General features: G+C 40.4%; 1 protein-coding gene across 2 annotated transcripts in view; it reads right to left on the bottom strand.

The window, feature by feature from the left end:
• The window catches only part of ITGAV (integrin subunit alpha V), a 79,467-nt gene that overhangs the window by 40,387 nt on the left and 14,791 nt on the right, over positions 1-24,289 (bottom strand). For both annotated transcript variants that reach the window (XM_070731901.1, XM_070731900.1), the window contains exons 2-3: positions 22,867-22,994; positions 939-1,030 (exon numbers count right to left, since the gene is read on the bottom strand). In XM_070731901.1, the coding sequence (XP_070588002.1) occupies positions 939-1,030; positions 22,867-22,994 (220 nt within the window). The remainder of the gene's footprint in view (positions 1-938; positions 1,031-22,866; positions 22,995-24,289) is intronic.

The raw sequence follows: 24,289 nt of genomic DNA, 5'->3' as shown, positions 1-24,289 counted from the left end.
AATATTGTTTACCTGCTGGATGAACTTTTCAAGTATGACAAAAGAACTGGGCTGAAGATTCCCCCCCACCCAAAAAACCCCCCACATTAAATTTTCAACGAGCTCTACTATGAGTTTGTTGATATTGCTAAACTATTAAGTAGGAGAAGTCAATGTGATCTATTTTACAATTCAGTTAAGTAGAGGCTTTATGCATGTTTTCGAATGAGTCAAGAAAATTCAGGGGGAAGAGTTTGTATATCAATTTTATGCTGATGTGCAATGAACCTGAGAGAATCTCCATGAGGTGTCACTTTCTCTTGAGCCCACATAATTGAATTACAGTTGACAGAATTAAGATTTCAACACAAACCAAGCCAACCCTTTACGCACACTGACTGAAAAATTCTGGGAGTTGAAGTCCCAAATCTTAAAACTGCTGAAGCTGAGAAACACTGATTCAGAAATTTCATTTTCTGTTTTCAAAGTCCTAAATATGATTGCTACGGTTTCAGTGAACTAAGAGTTTTTCTACCTCCAATGACTGCCAATCCTTCCCTGAATCCAATTTAAAATGCTGGTTAATTAATTGACAAAGCTATATTTATCTACTGCATGTTAAAGCCATCTATGCTCTGATCAAATAAGTGACCTGTAAGAAAGAACTTTTCATATCCTTTTCAAAAATTATATTTGGGATATTGTAAAGTGATTCTGAATATTTATTTAGTCCCTTAAGTAGTACTTTTAGATTAGACACTGGTTTATTTTGTTGTGGTTCTTTTTTATGTAATGGGCTGTGGGGTTTTTTGCTGCTAGATTTGCATTTATTTCATCATATGTTTTAGCCTTTAAAACATATATTCCTGTTCCAAAAAGCTTTTTATTGCTTGTATTTTATGCCTCGTGTTATGCAGTCATGATAGTGGTATGTGAAAAGCCTTAAAATGAAGACTTACCAAAATTTTATTTTCTTTAGATCTTACAGACGCCCCAAACCATTGATGTGATTTGAATTCCAAAAGATCATCTACAGCAAATTCTCTGTTGCCTAGAAGACAAAATATTTAGACACAATTCTGTGAACATGAGCTTGGAATATAGCAACATCCTAACTTTTTAATGAATATCAAATTCTTCGAAGTGATAACAAAAGTACACCAAAATGTCACTAGTGTTTTCATCACTTAACAAGTTTATAACTTCAAAGCTGAGCTTATGAACTGATGCCACGGAAAGATCCTGCAACTGAGTTAATGTGACGTTGCAAAGGTTGTATCTGAAGAGACCAATCTGAAATTATTACTGCGCAAAGAACACATATTCTTCAAAAGCAATATTAACCATTATCATTCTGCCAGCCTGCAAAAGCCTGAACACTGTTTTATCACAGACTCTGAGATACATTTCTCTGAGAGTTGATAAGGGCCGAGGTCCATTAGAAAATGTCTGAAGTACAAATATTCTCATAAATTTAAAAGAATGTGACCTATGTAATATGTTCACTATGTCAAGAATCTGAAATGGAATTTCTTCCTCTCTCCCTCCCTCCCTCCATTCCTTCTTTCCCTCCCTCCCTCCCTTCTAATGGAAAAATTGTGCAAACAGACGACTAATATTTAAATTACAAGGAAAGGTCTGGTACATAAAAACATAACTGTTTTTTTAAGACAATACAACAAAATATACTGCTCAAAAAAATAAAGGGAACATTTAAACAGCACAATATAACTCCAAATAAATTAGACTTCTGTGAAATCAAACTGTCCACTTAGGAAGCAACACTGATTGACAATCAATTTCACATGTTGCCAGCACATTCAACTTTGTACAGAACAAAGTATTCAATGAGAATATTTCATTCATTCAGATCTAGGATGTGTTCTTTTAGTGTTCTGTTTATTTTAGAACATAAGAATATAAGAAGAGCCATGCTGAATCAGGCCAAAGCCCATCGAGTCCAGCATTCTGTGTCACACAGTGGCCCACCAATTGTCCATGGGGATTTTGAGCAGAAAGAGAAGGCAAGACCCTCCCTTTCCCTTGACCCCCAACAAGTGGTACTCAAGGGAATCCTGCCTGCCTCAATCAACATAGAGGCAGCACTTGGACAGCGGTTTCAATAACCATCTATATGCTTGGCATCCATTTTTTGAGCAGTGTATTAGTAAAGGAATGCCAGGATAGAAAAACCAGGCCTTCCAACTACAGAGAATCCACATATTTAATTTAAAAAAATAGGCCAGTATGACATAAAATTTAAGATATTTAACTGTGAATGGGTAATCTACATTTCAGTGCATTCTCAACCAGGAGCGAAATCCTACCAGTTCGGACCATTTCAGGTGTACCGGTAGTTGTGGGCATTGATGGTTCACTGAACCAGTAGTGATGGCTGGTTGGCCATGCTCCCGAACTAGTCCTCCAGTTGCCGCTTGCTCGCCCTGCAAGAAGATGTCCTGAGGCTGCACATGTGGTATGCAGACTTCATTATATCCCTATTTTTCCTTGGCACGCTGTCTTGGCGACCCTAGTGCTCCCTTGCCCTCGCCAAAGGGAGGCTCTGACATTCTACATTAGAATCACTGCGCTTGACAGGCAAAATGTGAGTCCCACCGGAAGTGGGCAGCGGAAGATGCTGGAGCGAGTGTATTGCGCTCTGCCGCCTGTTGCTATTGCTGCTCCCAGATGCTGCCTGTCACCTGCTCACCTCTATCCCCAGTCTGTGGCGCCTGCACTCTGGCCATATCCCGGCCAGCCTGATGTTATGCTGGAACGGCAGTGGTCCAATGTGACCGCTGCCTCTCTCAGCCCCATAGCAGCAGCAGCAGAACGTAAGACTGATGCTGGTGTTGGAGGGGGGAGGAAGACCCACTGCACTCATCCAAGGAGCCACTTTGCAGAGGCATGATGAACCTCTATTGCCTTTTGGGCAAGTTCAATGCGCGTCCGGGCTGAAGGACCATCCTGAAAATGAAACCTGCTTCTCCCTCCTCAGATGCGATGAAAGGGTCTGGTGATATAATTCAAGCTGCTCACCCACCCATGGTGGGCTCGGAGGAAGCAGCAATGTTGGCGACAGTGGCACCTTGCTCTGAGACCCCATGGCTAAGTCCTTGTGCTCGAGAGACTCTTTTCTGCAGATCAGATGCACATTGGACTTGCCAATGCTGCTTTTACGTCGGACGTTTCTTTACAGGACACAGTGGATGAGAGAAAAAGAACAGGGTGGAGCCTGGGAGACTGCCAACTGAAGAACCGGAGAGGCCCAGTGGGTTCCTCTGCGGGGCTGCACCCATCTGCAAGGCTTGTGGGGGTTTACCTTCCTGTGAGGCTGCTAGCCCCTAACCTAGGGAAACAACAGCTGATCATCGTAACTTTAAAAACAAAATTAGTTAAAAATGCTTATTTTTTTAATTGACAACGCCCATTCAGTCACATGACTCACCAAGCCATGCCCACCAAGCCACACCCATAGAACAAGTGACCAAAAAATTACATTTCACCACTGCTTTCAACCATTGAGGATTGCTAAGTAAGGTGTAAATTTCACAAATGAATAAAGGAATCAATTCTGCAATTGTCATGTAAGGGCTTTTGTTTATTTCAAATATTTATTTATTTTTACTTTCAAAGATCAGTACAATTAAAGCTACTCAAAGGGTATCTAATTAAAATGTCTAGAATAAAATAATAACAAACAAAATCTTTGTTGAACTCATAATTTGGCAGCCTATTTATCAATTGCACGTAAAAAACATGCCCGAAGCTATAATTTAATATTAATCATTAAACTGGGAAGGCCTACAGGCTCTTGTTTATTGTCACTTGACTTAGAAAAAAGATACCTTAGAAAATCTATGCAACAATAGTATGAATAGCTGGTATTCATACCAAATATTGGACAGTTTTTAATATATTTTTAATATATTATACTGTATATGGTATCCAATTATATATGGTATCCTGTGGCCCCAGTGGTAGGACAATTGTGGTTTTCTGAGGTGATGTTCTGCAAATCACCAGATATGATACTCTAAAATCGATGTCTAGGAAGTAGAAGGGATTGCTGTATTGATTTCCCTGATGCCAGCTGACTTTCTATCTTGAACCTTGTTTCCATATCTTGGAAGGTATACTGAAGGGTGCCACAAGGCAATGTTCTGCCTTCAGTGTTATTTAATAACCACATAGAATCACTGGGGTTATCATTAAGGACCTTGGAGATATGTATCACCAATTCTGAATTTTTAAAAATAAAGGTTCAGAAAATTTAGGTAGTTAAACCCACTTAAATAAGTAACTCGGTGCTGGTAACAACCAATACAATGAGAGTGAAACCATGTGATAAAACCCTGAGGGGGAATATAATTAAAAATAATAATAAAGATAACCAAAGAACTGCATATCTAACATACAAGAAGATACATACTGGTCCTTACTACTAGTAAGGTGTTTCAGGATGGGGAATTTGTGGCGGATGGGACATTTTGGGGAGATTGTTATTTATTTTATTTATTAGATTTGTATGCCGCCCCTCTCCGTAGACTCTGCAGACGTAGTTATGTGTGTTGAGTCTTCTCTTTAGGCATTATGTGAATTTAGTTGTATGTGTATACTAAGTATATACATACAATGACAATAATGAAGTATTTATTCATGACCCTAAAGCCAAAACTACAATTAAGAACTTGAAACATTTATTTCTAAGTTTAAAATGACAGCAGAGCAAGAATAGGAACCCAATTGTTAACTGTTAGAAACATATCAGCAAAAAGAGAGTTTAATTGTCCAAGCCCTTGAGTTTCCTATCAATAATATTTTCACTGTGATTTCATTGTAAATGAAGCAATGGGGGAGGCAGCATAGTTTGGGGTTAATTCTTGATTTCTCATTGCCCTTGGAAACCCAAATCACTAGTGTGATTAGGAGCTCCTATTGCAATTTTCAGATGGTATAACATTACACACAGTCTTTCCTAACTACTGTTCCTCAGGTGCTGGTAACCCTGAAGTCAATTCTTGTTGCCAATTAGCTACTGAGCCCAGCTCAAGGTTTTGGTTAAGACATATAAAGCTGTAAACTATTTAAGAGCAGGATAGTATCAGATCACCTTTGTCCTTATAGATCATCAGGTAGGTTCTATTATGTGCACCAGCGCCCACTGGATATAATCTGTAAATAATTGTAGACAAATGTTCTCTGAGGTAGCACAAGCTATTTTCCCGATAATTCAACTAATTTCTTCAGCATAAGTGCTCAGTGCAAGCCACAATGATGCTGCATGAATGACATAATCATACAAAAGATGAAGACAGAAAGTATGAAAGGTGAAAATGGAGTTTATATGACAAATATTAGTAAGGTCAAAAATGTGAAAAGGTTCCTGGTCCAAATTGAATTAGTTTGGGAGTAATAGTAAACAAAGAAGAGGCAAAAAGCTAGATGTTAGTACACATCGCGGCAAATAGTGACTTGGAATAATTCAGCAACTGATCTAGAATAAACAAGATTTCTCAAACTGAACCCTTGTTACTTTTAGACAGTGAATTTATCAGTCATTCCTGAAGTCTGTGCAAGCTTATGCAGGCCAAACTATTTTTAAAACCCTTCAAATAATTATATATTTATAACACTTCAAAAATGCAGACTGGAACAAGAAATCCATATAAAGCTATACAGATGCCATAATGCATGAAGTCTACACGACAGAAACTCTTTGTCTACCAGTCTAATGAAGCCTGATAGCAAGAGGGGAAGCAAAACTTAGGCACTACAGAAATCCACTTCTATAGAGAAATTCTTTATACTTTTCTAAAGAGTAAAAAGGCCACTTTAAATTACTGGAAACAATCTGAAAGCTAGTAAAATGGATGTCCTTTCAGCACTATACATTTTGAATATCTTGTTTTGATATAACCAGAACTTATATAATTGAGCTAGTGACTGCTTCTTATACATAAACTGGTTTATTCTTTAATTATGCTGGTGAAAGGCACTCATATTTCCCATTATCATATACATGCATTGCTGCTGATTAAGGCATGTGTTCAACCCATATTTCTATATGGTAAGGATTAATCAATCTTCAATTTGCGTCCACTCATCCATTTCCAAACTGCTTCAAGAATCTACTAAGCATTTCCATTCGCTCTCTGTGATAATGAAAAATATATATCAAACTATGTAGCCCCAATTGTAAGAGTGTCTTCTATGGATTCATATTGATGCAAAAAGGCAAGAAAGCCCAAGATGGAACCTTTAGCCATTTCATAATCATCCAATCAGAAACAAGTCAGAAGGAGATCACCAGGGCAATCACTAAAGCCTCTGTCTGAAAGTTACGCATCAGGAAACTGATTAAAATAGTCAACGTCATTCAAGGTTGCTCAGAGACATCACCACCCAATCGTTACTAAAAATGGTAAATTTTCTTAATAGTGCATGATTCAAGCTTTGCTCACTCATCTCTATGGTCCAATGAGTTCACTGAAATATCCCCAAGTTTTACATTATCTATCCATTAACTTCCATTGGAAAGCAACTCAGATAACCTCCAAAGATTATACCAGCACAGCTAAACAATGCTCACATTAAGCATAGATGGTAATGATTAAAGGTCCTCTCTCCTGTGAGTCAGCAGCTCCTCTGTTAACTTGGTAGACTGCTGGCAATGAATCTAAACTTCTTTGTATGCTATCCACCTTGTAAGGAAATCTCTGCCTCTTTAGGCGTATTATTGCTTCCTGTTGGGGAAAACCCAAAGAAAAGGCTGTTTCTGCCAGGAGCCAAAACAAGTAACAGCTGTTTTAAAAGTATTTTATATTCATGTAGTATAGGACAGTTGAAATTCTACCACTTATCTTATTACACTGTCAATTGTGAAAAATTCCTGGGAAGAAACACAATTGCATTCTTATTATGGGTTACCATAAAAGTCTGGTTTTGAAACCCAAACATAAATATACAACCTAAGAATCGATGGCAAGTGTGCCACAAGTGGCAGGTGGAACCATATCGGTGGGCAAAAAAGCTCAGGTCTGGCGCGCAGGCACATTCATGTGCCAGCCAGCTGATTTTCGGGCCTTCTGGGTCCATTAGGAGTTGGAAAACAGGTTGTTTTCAGCCGCTGGAGAGGATGGGGAAGGCCCGTTTTTTGCTCTCTTCAAATTGGGAAACGGGCCATTTCTGACCTCCAGAGTCTTCCGGGGTGGGGAGGCTGTTTTTTGCCCTCCCTCAGGCTCCTAGAAAGGCTCTGAATCTTGAAGAGAGAGAGAAACCAGAATTTCCACTTCAACCACCCCAAGTTTACGCATACAAATCCAATAAATAAACTGGAACGTTTCCAGCCTCTAGGGGAGTGGGGAAGGCCATTTGACCATACCCCCAGGCTCCTAGAAGGGCTCTGAAGCCTGGAGAGAGCAAAAACCGGGCATGCTATTGTGTGCTGGGAGGGGGTGATCACACACATATGCGCAGAGCTCCCCCTCATGGAATTATGGGTGTGGGCGCGCTTCCCCCTTTTGGTACACGAACCAAAAAAGGTTTGCCATCGCTGCCCTAAGATTTCTTAATACAGAAAGGCTGCAGTTGATCAGGGTCACAGCTGAATACCTTACAATAAACTAAAGTTGAAGGAAACTGTCTATTATAGTAATATTTAAAATGTATAGCTTCAGGAAGTGCTTTTCAAAATTTAGGGCAAGGGTTGTACTATATTCCCAATGTTGCTGCTGAATTAAAATACCCAGTCTTCCTCACCATCAGTTAAGTTTTCAAGGGACTCTGGGAATTGCAACTCAGAAATATTTAAGGCAGCAAAGTTTGCCTAATCCTGTACTAGGACAAATGTTAAGGATACTGTAAGAACAGTCCTACTATTTCAGACCAGATGTTTATTTACAGCAAGGTTGTCAAACTGGTGGCCTATGGCCAGATGCATCATGCACAAGCTACGCCCACTCCAGTTTAATGAAGGGAAAAACTGTCGCGAAATTCACATGATGGCAATGTGACGGTACGAGTTTGACACCTGTGAGCTACTATATTCCAGCACCTCAGTGGGTAAGAGAGTGGGTAACTGGATGTCTATGGGAAGCCCTCTCAAAAAGATAATCAACAGCAATAACTATATTTCAAGTAGATGGAAGTAGTCTGCATGCATCAGGTTTAGAAATCAGTTATTGCAATACAGATATCCTCGACTTACAATATGACTTAGTGACTATTGCACTGGAAAATGGCACTGGAAAAAAGTGACTTATAATCATTTTGCACAACCCTTGAAGCATTCCATGGCCATATGAACAAAATTTAGATTTTGCATGAGACCTCCCTGATTCCCCCCCACCCCCCGTTTTGGGCCTAGCACTGCTCTCTGCAGCCTGATGGGACCAAAAATGGGCCGTGGAGGGGTTGCTGCACCCACTATAACCCGTTTTTGGCCTAGCAGGCCTCCCTGAAGCCTCCTGGAACGAAAACAGGCCATGGGGGGGGGGTGCACCCCACCACGTCCTGTTTTGGGCCTAGCAGGCCTCCCAGGACCAAAAATAGGCTGTGAGAAGACCGTGCCACATCTCCATCGCCATGTTTTGGGCCTAGCAGGCCTCCCTGAAGCCTCCTGGGACCAAAAATGGACCACTTGGGGGCTGCTACACACCCCTTGCACTCCCCCCATGCATGCGCACATGACCTGCACATCGTGTATGCGTACATGACCCCCATGCATGCATGTCTCCCACGTGTGCCCCATGCATCCTGAAAATCAGATGGCCGGCAGGAGATGCATGGTAGAGCTGACCTGGCTGATGGCTCGCATGCCCGCAGAGAGGGCTCTGTATGCCAGATGTGGCAGATGTGCCATAGGTTCACTATCACGGACCTATACATTTCATCTGTTGCAGTGACAAAGAATAACATGCATGAATGTTATATTGCCACAGCAACTTCCTCAGAGTTGTTGAAATATTACTTAAAATAAGACAATCCAACATATCTAAAATAAATATGCTTTGAAGTTGGAGATTCACATGCAAAACATTTCTATTTGTATTTTAGCAGAGTAAAATTCTATTCTTTCTTGTCATTTCACAATTTATATGCTACCACATTTGCCAACTGTTACACAAGGCATAATCAAGGAAATATACATAGAGGAAAAGATTAATGTAAATCAGTTATGGTAAATTATAAATAGAACTTATTTATGAATATGTTTAAGGTCTCATCCATTTCCAAATACACTGCTCAAAAAAATAAAGGAAACACTCAAAGAACACATCCTAGATCTGAATGAATGAAATATTCTCATTGAATACTTTGTTCTGTACAAAGTTGAATGTGTTGACAACATGTGAAATTGATTATCAATCAAACATATGAAATTGATTATCAATCAGTGTTGCTTCCTAAGTGGACAGTTTGATTTCACAGAAGTTTGATTTACTTGGAGTTACATTCTGTTGTTTAAGTGTTCCCTTTATTATTATTTTTTGAGCAGTATATATTAAATGCAGTTCAAAGCAATAGCTAATGAATATGCATATGAGAAAAACAACTTGTGTTTACAAAGCCATAGTGTTTTGACACTACTACTGAGAAGCATGAGACTGGAACAATAAAAATCGAACGTTCAACTTGAATAGAAAATCAAAGAGGAATACTGAATAATCAAAAAGAAGTCCTATCGCAAATGCAGACTGTTTATTTGCAGAAATCTACACTTCTGTAAAAGGGAATGAACAGAAGCACCGTATTTAAAATGCTTCCAGCATGAACATTTCCAGAGGACATTGTTTAGCAACAGCATTATTATAAGGTATACAAAATAAGTTAGCTTGACCACTTAGGATCAAATGACATTTGGTACAGTAGTCCTGCATTTTTAAATATGAGACAAGTCTAATCAAATATAAAAAAAGAACTGAATGCACCTGAAAGCAAAAAGAGCTTCATGAAAAAATTAAAAACACTGATTTTTATACAATACTAAGAACTTAATTTTCCTAGGTAGGATTTAATAATAGAAGTACAATTAGGATAAAAACATACTTTAGGTGGAAGAGCCAGCAAAAATTTAGCAACCATTTCAATATAGCTATCTCTAGTCCAAAAAGAGAGAATGGGTAGATAGACAAACAAACACTATAAGAATACAGTATTTGCCAAACTGTGAAATACCCTACATAAGAATGTTTATTTTGCCTTTTTACCACAGTATTTAGTTGTTATTTGGCTTTGCAACATTTGAAATAGGCAACCTTGTCTCTCAATGGGTTGCTAACTTACAATTCCCAGAAACTACAAGTAACATGGCAAATAATGATAGAATGCTAGAAACTGTAGTTTAGTCACATCTGGAAGATTACACCTTGATGTACTTCCTGGCATGTAGTTATGCCTATTCATTTTATTTTGCTTATGTTTCCTGCTTGTTTTTACTATGAGGAACTCTTGTTTTATCCAATTTTAGACTAATTCATAAATCTTATTGGAAGAGTGGAAGGGAAGGAGAGATATATTTCAAACAATAAATTAACCCTTTTATTTTATTTCCCCCCCTTAATGATCATGTCAAGGTTTAAATAAGTAAATGGAAAAATAAATGGCTTTTAAGAATGTCCATTGGAATCCTGGCCAACCAGTTGCAGATTCTTTGTTTCTGTCCTCAAAAATTAAGGTAGTGGTTATCTGTCAGAATGGTCTGGAAAAATCAATAGATCAGACAGTGGCCTAGTTTGTATCTGTGATTGCCTTGGGCCTGGTCTTGCTAGTGAGCTGGATATCCTGCTCTTGTCAGTTTTCAGAATCCTCTTTGGTGAGATGGGTTGCTATTTAATTTTAATTAATTAATTAATTAATATAATGATAATGATGATGATAAAGATAATGGTACTTGGTTGATACCTAAGATGCTGGCAGCAATCCGTATCAACCATTAGCACCAATCTGTTGTGATTCCGTCTGAGGCTCCTCAGGGAACGGCTGAACCTCTGCCGGCTCCATGCTCAGAGGGGGAGGATGAGGAACAGGAGGAGGAGGAGGAGGCCCAGGCAGACGGGGAGGAGGAATATCAGGCCGAGGGAGAGGGAGAACAGCCGGAGTCCCCCGGGGTGGAGCTCTCCCCAGCAAGCAGCCTGGAGTCCTTAGATGAAAATGCACAAGCCATCACCGATCTCAGGCAGAGAAGAGCAGCCCAAAGAAGGGGACAATTAGCCAGGTATTTCCAGCCCTAAATAGGCAACAGCTGGGTTTGGGTGTGGTTCCCCCCCGGAAAGGCTGAAAAGGCAGACCCACCCTTCCTGTATTGTGGAGTATTATCTTTGGGAGTCCTGGGACCTGGCTGTGATCTTTGGCGTCTCTGATTCTGGCTTGTGGCCTTGAAGGCTGAGGGGAAAGGCGTGGGTCTTATTCTCTACAGTGGTGTGGGTGCCAGCAAGAAGTCTGCTGTATTGTCTGGCCGTCAGGACTCTGCTGTGAAGCCTCATAGCCTGCCTGTTGGGAAGAACAGGTTTTTCTCTGTGTTTATTTTTCAAACTATAAAGTGCCTTTGCTTTTACCAGTGTGTCTGGATGTTTTTTCCAGTTGGTGTTGAAGTCTGGGGGCACCCAGACAGAACACAATCAATGGCATTTGTGATGCATTTTTGAATGCTCAATTGACTGAGTTTCATGTTTAATGAAGTACAGTGGTACCTCTACTTACGAACTTAATTCGTTCTGTGACCAGGTTCTTAAGTAGAAAAGTTTGTAAGTAGAAGCAATTTTTCCCATAGGAATCAATGTAAAAGCAAATAATGTGTGCAAACCCATTAGGAAAGAAATAAAAGCTTCAAATTTGGGTGGGAGGAAGAGGAGGAAGAAGAGGAGGACAGTTGCTGCCAAAGGAAGAAGGTGAGGTGGGGGGAATCAAAAAAAATCCAAAACTTAAAAAAAACTTAAAAAAAAAAAAGGGGCTGCCCAGAGTAAAGGGAGCATTTCTTTTTTCTGGCCGCCGGCAGAGGTTTATTCCTTCTCCAAGCGCCTGGAGAAAGGAAAATGCTTTGTTCGCTCTGGACTGCGAAAGCCTCCTTAACCGCCCCCGAAAGGCTCCTTTGGCAGCCCAGAAAAGCCTGAGATGGCCGAGATTAAGGGGGAATGGCAGGAAACTGGCCGAGCCTTCGTGCCGCTCTCAAATTTCCTGGGAAATTTTCCTGGGGTTGGGTTCTTAAGTAGAAAATGGTTCTTTATAAGAGGCAAAAAATCTTGAACACCTGGTTCTTATCTAGAAAAGTTCTTAAGTAGAGGTGTTCTTAGGTAGAGGTACCACTGTAAATGATCATGATGATGGTGATGGTGATGATGATGGTATTTGATACCTAGGATGCAGGCAGCAACCTGTATCAACCATTAGTATCAGTTAATATTATTCGTGTTGCATTTTTGAATGTTCAGTTGACTGAGTTTCATGTTTAATGAAGTAAATAACAACAATAACAATAATCATTGTCACCATCACCACTACCACCATCATCATAGATTACTGTATCAACAATACTAAACAATCAGGCTATGGCTATCAAACATTTGCCATACTTTTCTGCCTCCTTTACATGGATATTCTGAAGCTGTATGGAAAAACTCCATATGAAATAAACTTAATACACAACACTGTATATACATGCAAGATAATGCAATGGTTATTGGATTATACAAATGTGGCACCCACACTATCAATAGGGGACAAATAGTGAAAACTGAAGGAATCAAGATATCCTTAGAAATAACAAGCGTTTGGATGAAGACTGTAGCTACAAATACCTGGGCATCCTTCAAGCTGTGTATGTTTGCTTAGTAAATGGTTTTTTAAAAAATATTTTAAATTATATTTAAATTTGTCATGAATTGTTGTATCCTGCTGTGAGCCGCCCCGAGTCTGCGGAGAGGGGCGGCATACAAATCTAAATAATAAATAATAAATAAAATAAATAAGCTGACAACATCAAACACAAGTCAAGAAAGTAGTTTAGAAGTGAAGACATCATGAGAATGAAGAACAAATAGTTTCTGAAAACCCATGCATATAACACTTAGACTTATATACTGCTTCATAGTGCTTTTACAGCCCTCTCTAAGCGGTTTACACAGTCAGCATATTGCCCCCAACAATCTGGGTGTTCATTTTACCCATCTCGGAAGGATGGAAGGCTGAATCAATCTTCAGCTGGTGAGATCTGAACTGCCAAACTGCAGGTATCAGTCAGCTGAAGTAGCCTGCAGTGCTACACTCTAACCACTGTGCCACCTTGGTTCTTATGATTGCATGAGGAGTTCACAGATATATTGTGACCTCCTAGGAGGCATCAGCAAACATGAAAGGGTTGCAAATTTGAGGGGTTTGCACATAAACACCAGGATGGTTCTCAGAACTTGTTCCTACTCTGCCTGGACAAGCCGGCTGTCAGCTTGTCTAAGCAAAGAAGAGACAAAACTTCCAAGCATAGTATGTATGACAGGGCTCCAGTTTTGCCCTTGCAAGTCTCAGGGCTTACACCTGGCAAGCTGCATTGTTAACTGGACTTCCCACCCACGCTGGCTGGATTTCTGAGCAGCTGTTTCAAAGGGGAAACTCAGGAATTACAGATAATGAAGCAAGTTCATCTTACTGTTAAAAGCCATGGCTTAAAATTGTATGATTTTATTAAGTTATTTCCAATGAAAAAGTTTTATTTTATAAACATGCAAGGTTCTACCATTGTCGTGTTGGACAATTGAAATTAAAGTGATTTTTAAATGTGTTGCAATCATTTCTTGCTCAATAACAAAATTTTATTTGAGGAGAGATTGACAGAAGTTAACTTATCATTTGAAAGTGTCAGGGCATTAAAATTTTAGGAACCCCTTCTTGAATGAGCAGGCTATACAAATTGTGTTTTTTTTAATGAACACATAAATTAACAAAAATTTAATCCAGGGAGAATTGAAAATTTTCTGATTGCCCCAGTTCTTCTTTTAATTTAAAAGGTGAGGGGGCTAAGCTGTTTCTGAAGTGTGCCATGCTGTCCTCTTTCTATTAGTTGAATTCTGATCCATCTAAGCCAGTGGTTCTCAACCTTTCTAATGCCGTGATTCCTTAATACAGTTCCTCATGTTGTGGTGACCCCCAACTATAAGTCTAGCACCAATTCTCCCAACAGAGTTTTAAGCTGATTAGCAGAAAGGTTAGAGAGACACTCCCACTGATTGGTTGGATTGTAAAAACATGTTCCAAGGCCAGAATACAAACTTTAGTTCCTAACACAATGGGAAATTTGTCTTTTCCCAAGGTCTTAGGTAATCCCTGTGAAACGGTTGTTCCACCCCAAAGGGGTCCTGACCCCCAGGTTGAAAACCACTGCTCTAGGCTTTCACACACTATTCTATTCTATTTTGAGTAGTATCAACTTTCAAGTTGAAGAGAGCAAAATTGAGAATTCTGGATAGTTTAAGCCTTCTCTTCTCCAGAGTGAATATACAATCTGGAGAAGTTTGTCTAGTTCAGTGGGAGCTTTGGGGAAGGCCAGAAATAAATAGATAGATCTATAGAGGAAGATTTTCAGTTGAATCAGCTATTCCTAATAATAGTTTAGCAAAACTGTCTAAACCAGTGTAATCTTTTAATTTATATGGTTATCCATCTCACAAGAAGTGGCCTTGGGCAAGGTACAGCACCCCAAAAAAAGTTTAAAAACAATACACATGACAGACACAGTCATATTTAAAAATAAATAAAAGATTGAATCCTTTTGTGGTTTTGATGTTATAAATGTCTTTGCTGAGTCGTTATATTTTCCATTTTAATTTGCTGATTATCCCCACAAGAATGATATGAGGATCATGTTGGTAGGAAAATATTTTTTAGGATGAACTTGAAAAAATTGTTCCTGTGACTGCCTTTTCCCTCTGCTCCCAAAACAGTATTAAACCAGACCAAACCACTCACTCCACATTAGTTCAACCACATTTCTGTCAACTTAATCTACTACCATGATGGAGGAAGGGAGAAGTAACTCTTCACCAATTTCCCCTTCCCCAGACCTCTGGCTCACATTTTCTGCATGATTTCTTAAAAGCATCAGCACAATTCTTGAGAGGGAGACAGTTGAAAAAATGGTATCCCTTTAAAATTTACCGCCCACTAAATGGGTCACATAAATATCTAAGCTTGTCTGATGGTGTCATCTCTCCGACAAAGCTGTCTATTGTCAGCATTGTGTCACTGTGATCAACAGTGCTCTCCACAGTTCAGTGAAAACTGAGCTGTGTTGCCCCATAAAAGAAATTCTTATTTTAAAAGCTTATTACACACATGTTAAATAGGAATCTGAGCAGTAGGGTTGTTTGTTCTACTCAAACTCTGTCCGCTTAATGCAGTGCTTCTCAAATAGTGGGGTGGGCCCCCCAGGGTGTGTGTGTGTGTGGAGTGGTGTCAGGATATGCCTGGTCCCTCTCAATTGATTCCCCTAACCAAAAACAGACTCCATTGAGTTCTGCGAGACTTACTCCCAGGTAAGTGGGTAGTGCAGCCTTCCCCAGCCTATAGTTTACTTGTAGCTTATAATAAGTAAAATAATAAATATTAACACTAAAATCCCATTGGGGCCCAGATCGGAGAGTTGGCGGGGGACATGAAATGTTTACTACTTCCTGGGGGGGGGGGGGGAACAGAAAATAATTGAGAAGCACTGACTTAATGACATGATTCAAATAATACACTCAGCCTTAGTGTAGTTAGGTATAGTTTTAGGGGGCTGGGCACAGCATTAAGGAGTTTTACACAATAGTTTAAACAGCTCTTCTGATACTATGATTTTAAGAAATAAACAGGGTTCTAAGAAATAAATGGGAAAATAAACAATTGTACAAATTATAAAAATTGGGTTCGTGTTAGAATTAATGTATGGGAATTATAGGATGCATCTTCATTGGGCCCCAGAAATATGGGGCCTTCTAAAAACAGGCTGTCTCATCATTCCCTGCATATCTTTTTCCTTGTGGTCTCTCTGTTGCTCCCACCAACTTTCTGTGCCTATGACATTTACTGTTCCTGGAAATGCTTCTGACTGCTTTCCTGGCTGAATGAGCAAAAACAAGCGGGCAAGAAAGGAAGAGCAGGGCATTGATGCTGATGGTGGAAAAGCATAAAAGCTTCAGATATTATGTGACATAATTCTAGACATTTGGTCACCACCCCCAGCCTTAGGCTGCAGTGGGGCTACATAGGCAGAGTGGACTCTATGACTGAGATACAGGAACAGTTACAGCTGTTTTGTAGAAGTGTGGAGGACAGAAAGGAACAAACATAGTATTTATTTAAAACAATAGTAGTTCCTCTCACTCGCTTTCTGCCAAGGGAATGTCTGTCTCCCTTTTTTTAAAAAAGAATAATTTCATTTCTTTAAAAAAATAAAAAAGTAATCCATATTTAGATTTTGATTCCTTCTCTAGGTACCTTTTAGCTAAGCTATATAAATATTCTATTTCATGTATAAATATATATAATACCATGGTGGCATATTGATTAGAATGCAGGCAAACTCTGCTCACTGAAAGGACTTTGATCCTGATGGGCTCAAGACTGACTCTGCCTTCCATCCTTCCAAGGTCTGTAAAATGAGGAGCCAGATTGTTGGGGGCAATATTCTATACTGTGCAAACCACTTAGAGAGGTTTGTAAAGCACTATGAAGCAGTAAAGTCTAAGTGCTATTATTGTTGGTACTGCTATCATAGCATTAGTATATCCTGTAGTGTTAATCTAGGACTATGTACAGTGGTACCTCTACTTACGAACTTAATTCGTTCCGTGACCAGGTTTTTAAGTAGAAAAGTTTGTAAGAAGAAGCAATTTTCCCCATAGGAATCAATGTAAAAGCAAATAATGCGTGCAATTGGGGAAACCACAGGGAAGGTGGAGATTCCTAGAGAGGCCCCATGGAGGTTTCTCTCCGCTTTTTCCGACCCTGTTTCCTCCCAGGAGATTTATTTATTTATTAGATTTGTATGCCGCCCCTCTCCGCAGATTCCTAGAGAGGCCCCACAAAGGCTTCCCCTCGCCTTTTCTGGCCCCATTTCCTCCCAGGAGATTCCTAGAGAAGCCCCACGGAGGCTTCTCCATGCCTTTTCTGGTTACAGTTTCGGAGGCTTGGGTTTGTAAGTGGAAATTGGTTCTTGAGAAGAGGCAAAAAAATCTTGAACGCCCGGTCCTTATCTAGAAAAGTTCGTAAATAGAGGCGTCTGTAGGTAGATGTACCACTGTATTAGTATATCAGATAGTCCTTGAAACATGGTACAGCACTGGACACTGCAATTTCCTTAAACTGGCCCGGGTTCATGTGACATATAATCCCCAAACCAGCCAACTATGTTAAACTAGTTTATAACAACATGTGAACTTAACCAATTGTTTTGGAAAAATACATTTTCCTGCCAGGTGACATGGCTTTATGTTATGCAGTTAAAAGAGGAAGGTAAGGTGGAATGTATTCGGCATTTCTGCATATTCATTTGGAAGACAATAAAAGGTTGTTGTTTCTTTGCTTAACCCACATAATAAATAACTATGAATATAAAGGACAAATTTTCAACTGCAACATTTATTAGAAAAAATGACTATGGAAACACTACAAATATTCTAAATTGGGGATATTTATTTACTGACTTTTACAAAATGAAGAAGAGTTACTTTAATTCCCCGCCCTTCCCCTGCTCTGAGAATATGTCTGATGATGTGATGACATCGCTGAGTCATTATCAACAGCATCTGGGATTCATCCAGGTTAGGAGAAGATAGATGTTAATGGGTAAAATAGATACTTCACCTTGAAAAAGCTTAAAGTATCCCGTACTGGCCACATTTTTTGTAAAAGTGGAAAAAACAAAAATACTTCCCAAAATAGCCATCTGGTTTACAAAATGTGGTGCTGGCACCATTTAGAGATGCACTGTTAGGAAGGTAAGCAAGATTTGATAAAATATATATGCATTAGTACAAGTTGGAGGCCCATATGAAATCTGAATGCGTGCTTAAGCATTTCTGTCTTCCGGAGGCAAGAAAGTGTTAGCCACCTAAGACTGCTCAAGAAACATGAAAGCCACTCCTTTTACTGATCTCCACGGTAGTGTAATAAAACAGAACAGAATAACAGAATTAGAATGTACCTTGGAGGTCTTTTAGTCCAAATCCCTGTTCAACCAGAAACCCTATACCATTTTAAACAAATGGTTGTTCAATCTCTTCTTAAAAACCTCCAGTGTTAGAGCATCCACAAGTTCTGGAAGAAAGTTGCTCCACTGATTAATTGTTCCAACTGTAAGGAAAGTTCTCCTTAGTTCTAAATTGTTTCTTTCTTTGATTAGTTTCCATCCATTGTTTCTTGTCCAGCCTTCAGGTGCTTTGGAAAATAGGTTCACCTGAGCCCCCTCTTCTGTGTGGCAACTCCTGAGGTATTGGAACACTGCTATCATATCATTCCTAGCCTTAACCAATTTCTTCCCATTCACCTATAAAGCAAGCTACAGCTTGACTAGTCAGGATATTACTCACTGTCTGACAACTCTGTGAGACTGGATGAAATGCCTGCTGGACCTGTTTTTATGCCATGAGATGAGAGGAGAGCCTGGGTTCAAAAATAAATGCACATTTTTCAGAGTGTGGGAGGAGGCTGGCATTAATTGCTTCAGCCAAAGACCCAGCCATAGGCATGAAGTAGAAGATGGATAATCCAAAAACCTAAGGAAGGGATATTAAAATAAGGAGAGATTTTATTCCTTTTAACAGCATATTATCCTTATCCTTATATCAGGTGCTGGTATATGAGAACAACAATACAACTGCATCATACAACTGTGCTCTAACCAGAAAGTCCATTTAAAAATAGCCTAAGTCCTCAGATTAGACATATTAGCTAAACAAGCCATAGGAAATCCAGTCAACAATTAAAAATACCTGCATCACGTCACAACAGCTTAAAGCAAAATGAAATAAAACAAAGGGCTGTCCTCATAAACAATCTTACTAATCATCACCACATGATCTGTAAAGGCCAGTCCACATGCTGGCTTAAAATGAGCTGCCAGAGTTGGGCTTCAAGCAGCACAAACAAGTCCATCATTACAAGTGTGAAGGGCAGAAATTGTATTCAACAGAATAATACCACATAGAATAAACACAGTAGGAGAAGCTTTCCTGTAGGCTACAATACAGGTAGCAAGTACTGTCCTGTACTTCTAACACTCTATTTATGGCTACACAGCATCAAATATTATGATATTGAAATTCAGTGGCAAAATGATCAACTTTCAGCAACCTGGGGTTTTTTGGGGGGGTGGGGGGGTGGGGTGAACAAGAATGGAAATGGGATAAAATTATTTCAATCACATCCAGGTCCAGAACTGCAGCAGAGTAATTCAAGAACATGATGCCGAATTTGGGAGGATTTATATGGAAGGCAGCTTACCGCCCAAGAATATTAACCTACCCCCAAAGCCCAAAAACATTATTACCATCCTTCTACTATTATCGCTGCTTTACCTGAAAGTTGAATTGAGGGACATGGCCCCTCAAATGTTTCCTGATCCTGAACTAATGCAGCCTTGTTCAACCAGGTACCATCCTCATAGTCAATCCCAAAATATGTGGACAGATACAGATTTGGAAAAGGTGGAAGAAAATATGAGGATGGACTGAATGTAGGAATCCATAAAAGAAGAGCTTCAGAACCAAAGATCCCCAGGGTGCAGGCCACCTAGAATTGTTCTGTTTTATGAAGGAAGAGAGCTTTATTCTATACACGGGGAGCAGTCATACTTTTGTTATTTCTTGTATTTATTTATTTTAAAATTAATGCTAAGCATAGTTAGTTTTTTGCTCTGACCTTGCTGTTTGGTTTAGTGTAAACTACAGAATGCTCTCAAAGTTAAGTTGTGCTTCCTAAATCCTGAGCTATATTAGCCCATTGAAGCCAGTTTTAGAGTATGTGCTTGGAATTGTGCTTGTGAGATGGTGTGTTATATAAATTTGATAAATAAATACAATGTGTGCAGCATCAGACTAAACTGAATAGATTATAAAACCAGCTTAATACAACCAATAAGCAGAGAAAAAACTATTTTAAAATCACAAGGATTCTAATCATTTGCTTTCTAAAATCCAATTTCTACAGCATCCTATAATCATGCTACACCTATACTCATTTCCAACCAGGAATGAAATGTAATGTTATATATCTTTATAACATGGGTCTCACAAGTTTTGTGTGTGTGCGTATGTGTGTGTCAAAATCTGCAACAGTGTGGTAGTGTTGTTGAAGTATACAAAAAAAAAGAAGAAGACTGGGCTTGATTGTGATATCACGCCCACCTTTTTGTTGATCCCTTCCCAAAAATGCTACCAGGTTTTCCTGAAAATAAGACCCTGTCTTATATTTTTTGACCCTCAAAATATGGCCTTGGCCTTATTATCAAGGAGGTCTTATTATTTTCAGGGTGCAGGAGGCAGGCCAGGCCACGAGACACACATTTTACTAGAGTCTGGCAGCTCCATGGCGTCTCTCAGCTGGTTTGTTTAGGGAAATACCTTGCACAGTATAGAAACTCTTCTCACAAGGACAAGCAATTAACAACTTCTTGCAGGGAAAAGAGTTTTCATATTGTGCAAGGTGTTACCCCAAACAGACCGGCCAATGCGACAAAGTTGACCGCTGCAATTCAATTAGCCTACAATTAACTCAGCCATGGCAAAGTTGCCAGACTCCAGTAAGACGGGAGTCTCGCAGTGGGACGCAATTTGGGGGTGGAAAGTCAGGCAGGCGATGGGGTGGGTTAGGCCGCGGGACATACGTCTTGTGGACCAACATGTCCCACCCTGACCCAATGGCAACAGCAGCCTGGCTCTTGAAAGATCCAGTGTGAAAGTTGGCCGCTGCAATTCAATTAGCCTACAATTAACTCAGCCATGGCAAAATGAGCGGCAGCACAGCGACATACCTCGTGATCCTGTGAGGCGGGTTGCTGGACTTATTTTGTCACTGCAAGGAGAAGGTCGCGAAGCGCATTGTTCGCCTGCTGCTCTTTTTCTGCGGCCATAAGCCCTACCGGTAGATATTGTAAGGGCATGTGGGGTGCGTGTGGCATACACCAATGGAAACGGAGGGGACCAGCTACACATGCTTTTAAGTAGTGGGGGGGGCTTATTTTGGGGAGGGGGCTTATTTCAGCGCATGCTCTGAAAAGCTCTGTTGGACTTATTATTGGGACATGTCTTATAGTCAGGGAAACATGATATTGATTGGTAACCATTTCCAATAGGTCATTTTGCTCCAAATTTCTGCTGCTAATTTTCAAACAAGCAACATCAGCACTAGAAATGGAGGAAAAGTACATTCTCACCCTCCCCTTTTCTACTCATGAAGGATTTGAGCATTACAAACATTAATCTCTCTGACTCAGTAACTAGGGGGGTGAGGAATTCTTCCTTTTCCAGTTGCAAATATTTTGGTTGGAAGGCTTGGAAAATACTGTATCCAAAACAGAGCAATCCTTTGAACAAAAACAAGTAAAAACAGATTTTTATTTTTAGGGGGTGGGTGGCGGAAGTCTGGCTTAGATTCTTTAAGGAGAAGCAGAAATATGTGTGTACCTTTTCCTGAACTCTACATGAGTCTTTCTCTATCCATATCCATTCCTATGTTGTAGGGGACTCTGAAAACTCCCTAACATAAGGTAAGGAGGAAAGATTGAGAGAATTTGGAGATTTCATTATATATGTATTATGGAATAATTTCAAGAACTCAGATTCTGATTGACGGATAGGAAAATCTTATTAGCAAGAAAAGTGGAACCAATAATTCAGAGGGATCATCACCATAAATTGGCTGTATCCAAATAAAACCTACACAGCCCTCTTTTAAGGATCTTTTTTCTGATTGCTGCCTTGAGCAAAGTGTTGGATGTGGTGATCTGACCGGTCCTTCCAATTACTGAGTTTGAACAGTCAGGGGGAACACCTAGTACTAGTATCCTTCGTTTTTAAATTAGGCTAAATCCCTTTCCTCCTCCTCTTGGACATTGTAAGCACAGTTATTTCGTCTTAGCTCTGTTTCTGTTTATTACTCTTTCTTTTTATTCTGAATATCCATATTTAATTTTTGTAAACCACATGAAAATTACTGTAATGCAAACCAAAGGATAATCTATCATAAATAAGATAGTGGCAATTAAATGCACTAGGTTATATTGGTATTTCCCATATAGGCAGAAGGAATGTGAACATCTTATACATGTCTTTAAATATTAAAGGCACAATTAGTGAACATTGCTTATACATGTTATGTATTTATTGTCAGAAACTTCAGTCCAAGCAGACAGGCAACATCAATTCATATGGGTTATAATAAGTAGTTGGGCTTGGAGATCTCTTTTAACTTGGCTTAAATACAGTATAATTTTTTATCACAGGCCTAAACTTGTTTCTTTACATAACACAAATTCCCTTTATTTCTCCTGGGATTACAGGATACTTTAATGACTGCCATAAAACACCCTAGATCAGAGGAATGCACAAATGGTCAGACCTGGTCAAGATGCCGCCCAACAGAGTCCTTGAAGAGGGGTGGCATACAAATCCAATAAATAAATAAATCTAATGTGTTTGTTTTTAAACAAAATATGCCATAAGGTTCGTCAGTTTCAAAATGACTCATACTGTAAAAGCCTCTAGCCAGTGAAAGTGCCATTATTTGATGTCAATATCATAAAATGGTAATAACAAGGAATCTTGTTTAAAGTGTTTAACGAGTGGTACATTGCTTTCATCTTTGCAATTTAGTTAGATCTGAATGGATAAAAACATATCTTAAAAGATTAAAAAGTACCTCTAGCATCAAATATGATTGGCTGACAGTTTTGATTGGAATTCCAGTTACACTTGAGCACCTGGCCTCCTTCTACAATCCCAGGCTGAGTAGTGTTGGCCTTTGGAGCACCCACAAGGAGAAACATCCTGCAGGGAGAAATAGTGAGTGAGAAATCTGAACTAACTTGAAGAAGGCTAATCTGACGTATGACCTGGTAGCTACCTCGTGTAAATGCAATATTAACAATAAAAAGAGGAAGAAAGCAAACGTGATGAAAATACTAAAGGCTATTTTATAAGAGGAAATAAAGAACGACTTAGCATTTCTGACTGCCTATTTTCCTCCATTCAAGCAGATCTGCTGCCTGCATGACTTCGCCTCCAGTTGATCTAGTTCTAGTACGTCATTGTAATTCACCAGCTGCATCTGAAAACCCAGCCCAATAGAGATTTATTAAGTACAGTGATCCCTCTATTATCGCGAGGGTTCCGTTCCAAGACCCCTCGCGATAATCGATTTTTCGTGATGTAGGGTTGCGGAAGTAAAAACACCATCTGCACATGTGCGCCCTTTTTTTCTATGGCCACGCATGCGTAGATGGTGGAGTTTGCGTTCCCCGCCGCCCACGCAAAGGGGAAACCCGATTGGGCTCCTCGCTGCTGCTGCGCTACCGAGCAGATCAGCTGCTGGGCGGCCGAAGGAACCTTCCCTGGGTCCTCCCCCTCTTGCTGGCGGGCGGGCGAGCGGCGGGCATCAGCGAGGAGCCGGGGTTTCCCCTTTGCGTGGGCGGCCGGGAAGACCCAGGGAAGGTTCCTTCGGCCGCCCAGCAGCTGATCTGCTCGGTAGCGCAGCAGCAGCGAGGAGCCCAATCGGGGTTTCCCCTTTGCGTGCGGGGAAACCCCGATTCGGCTCCTCGCTGCTGCTGCGCTACCGAGCAGATCAGCTGCTGGGCGGCCGAAGGAACCTTCCCTGGGTCTTCCTGGCCGCCCACGCAAAGGGGAAACCCCGGCTCCTCGCTGATGCCCGCCGCTCGCCCGCCTGCCAGCAAGAGGGGGAAGACCCAGGGAAGGTTCCTTTGGCCGCCCAGCAGCTGATCTGCTCGGCGCAGCAGCAGCGAGCAGACGAAGATCGGAGTTTCCCAGCCGCCCACGCAAAGGGGAAACCCCGGCTCCTTGCTGATGCCCCCGCTCGCCCGCCCGCCGCCCGCCAGCAAGAGGGGGAGAGATAGAGAAAGAGAGAGAAGGAAAGAAAGAGATGAGAGAGGGAGGAAGAGAGTGTGAGAGAGGAAGAAGCAAGATAGAGAAAGAGAGAGAGAAAGAAAGATGAGAAAGGAAGAGAGTGACGTCATCGGTGGAAAAATCGCGATATAGCGTTTCGCGAAGATCGAGATCGCGAAACTCGAGGGATCACTGTATCTTGTTTTGCTGCATGACCACTATTA

This window comes from Erythrolamprus reginae, chromosome 1, assembly GCF_031021105.1.
Source record: "Erythrolamprus reginae isolate rEryReg1 chromosome 1, rEryReg1.hap1, whole genome shotgun sequence".
In the NCBI taxonomy this organism is placed as follows: Eukaryota; Metazoa; Chordata; class Lepidosauria; order Squamata; family Dipsadidae; genus Erythrolamprus; species Erythrolamprus reginae.
This window is presented reverse-complemented; position numbering and strand designations above follow the sequence as displayed.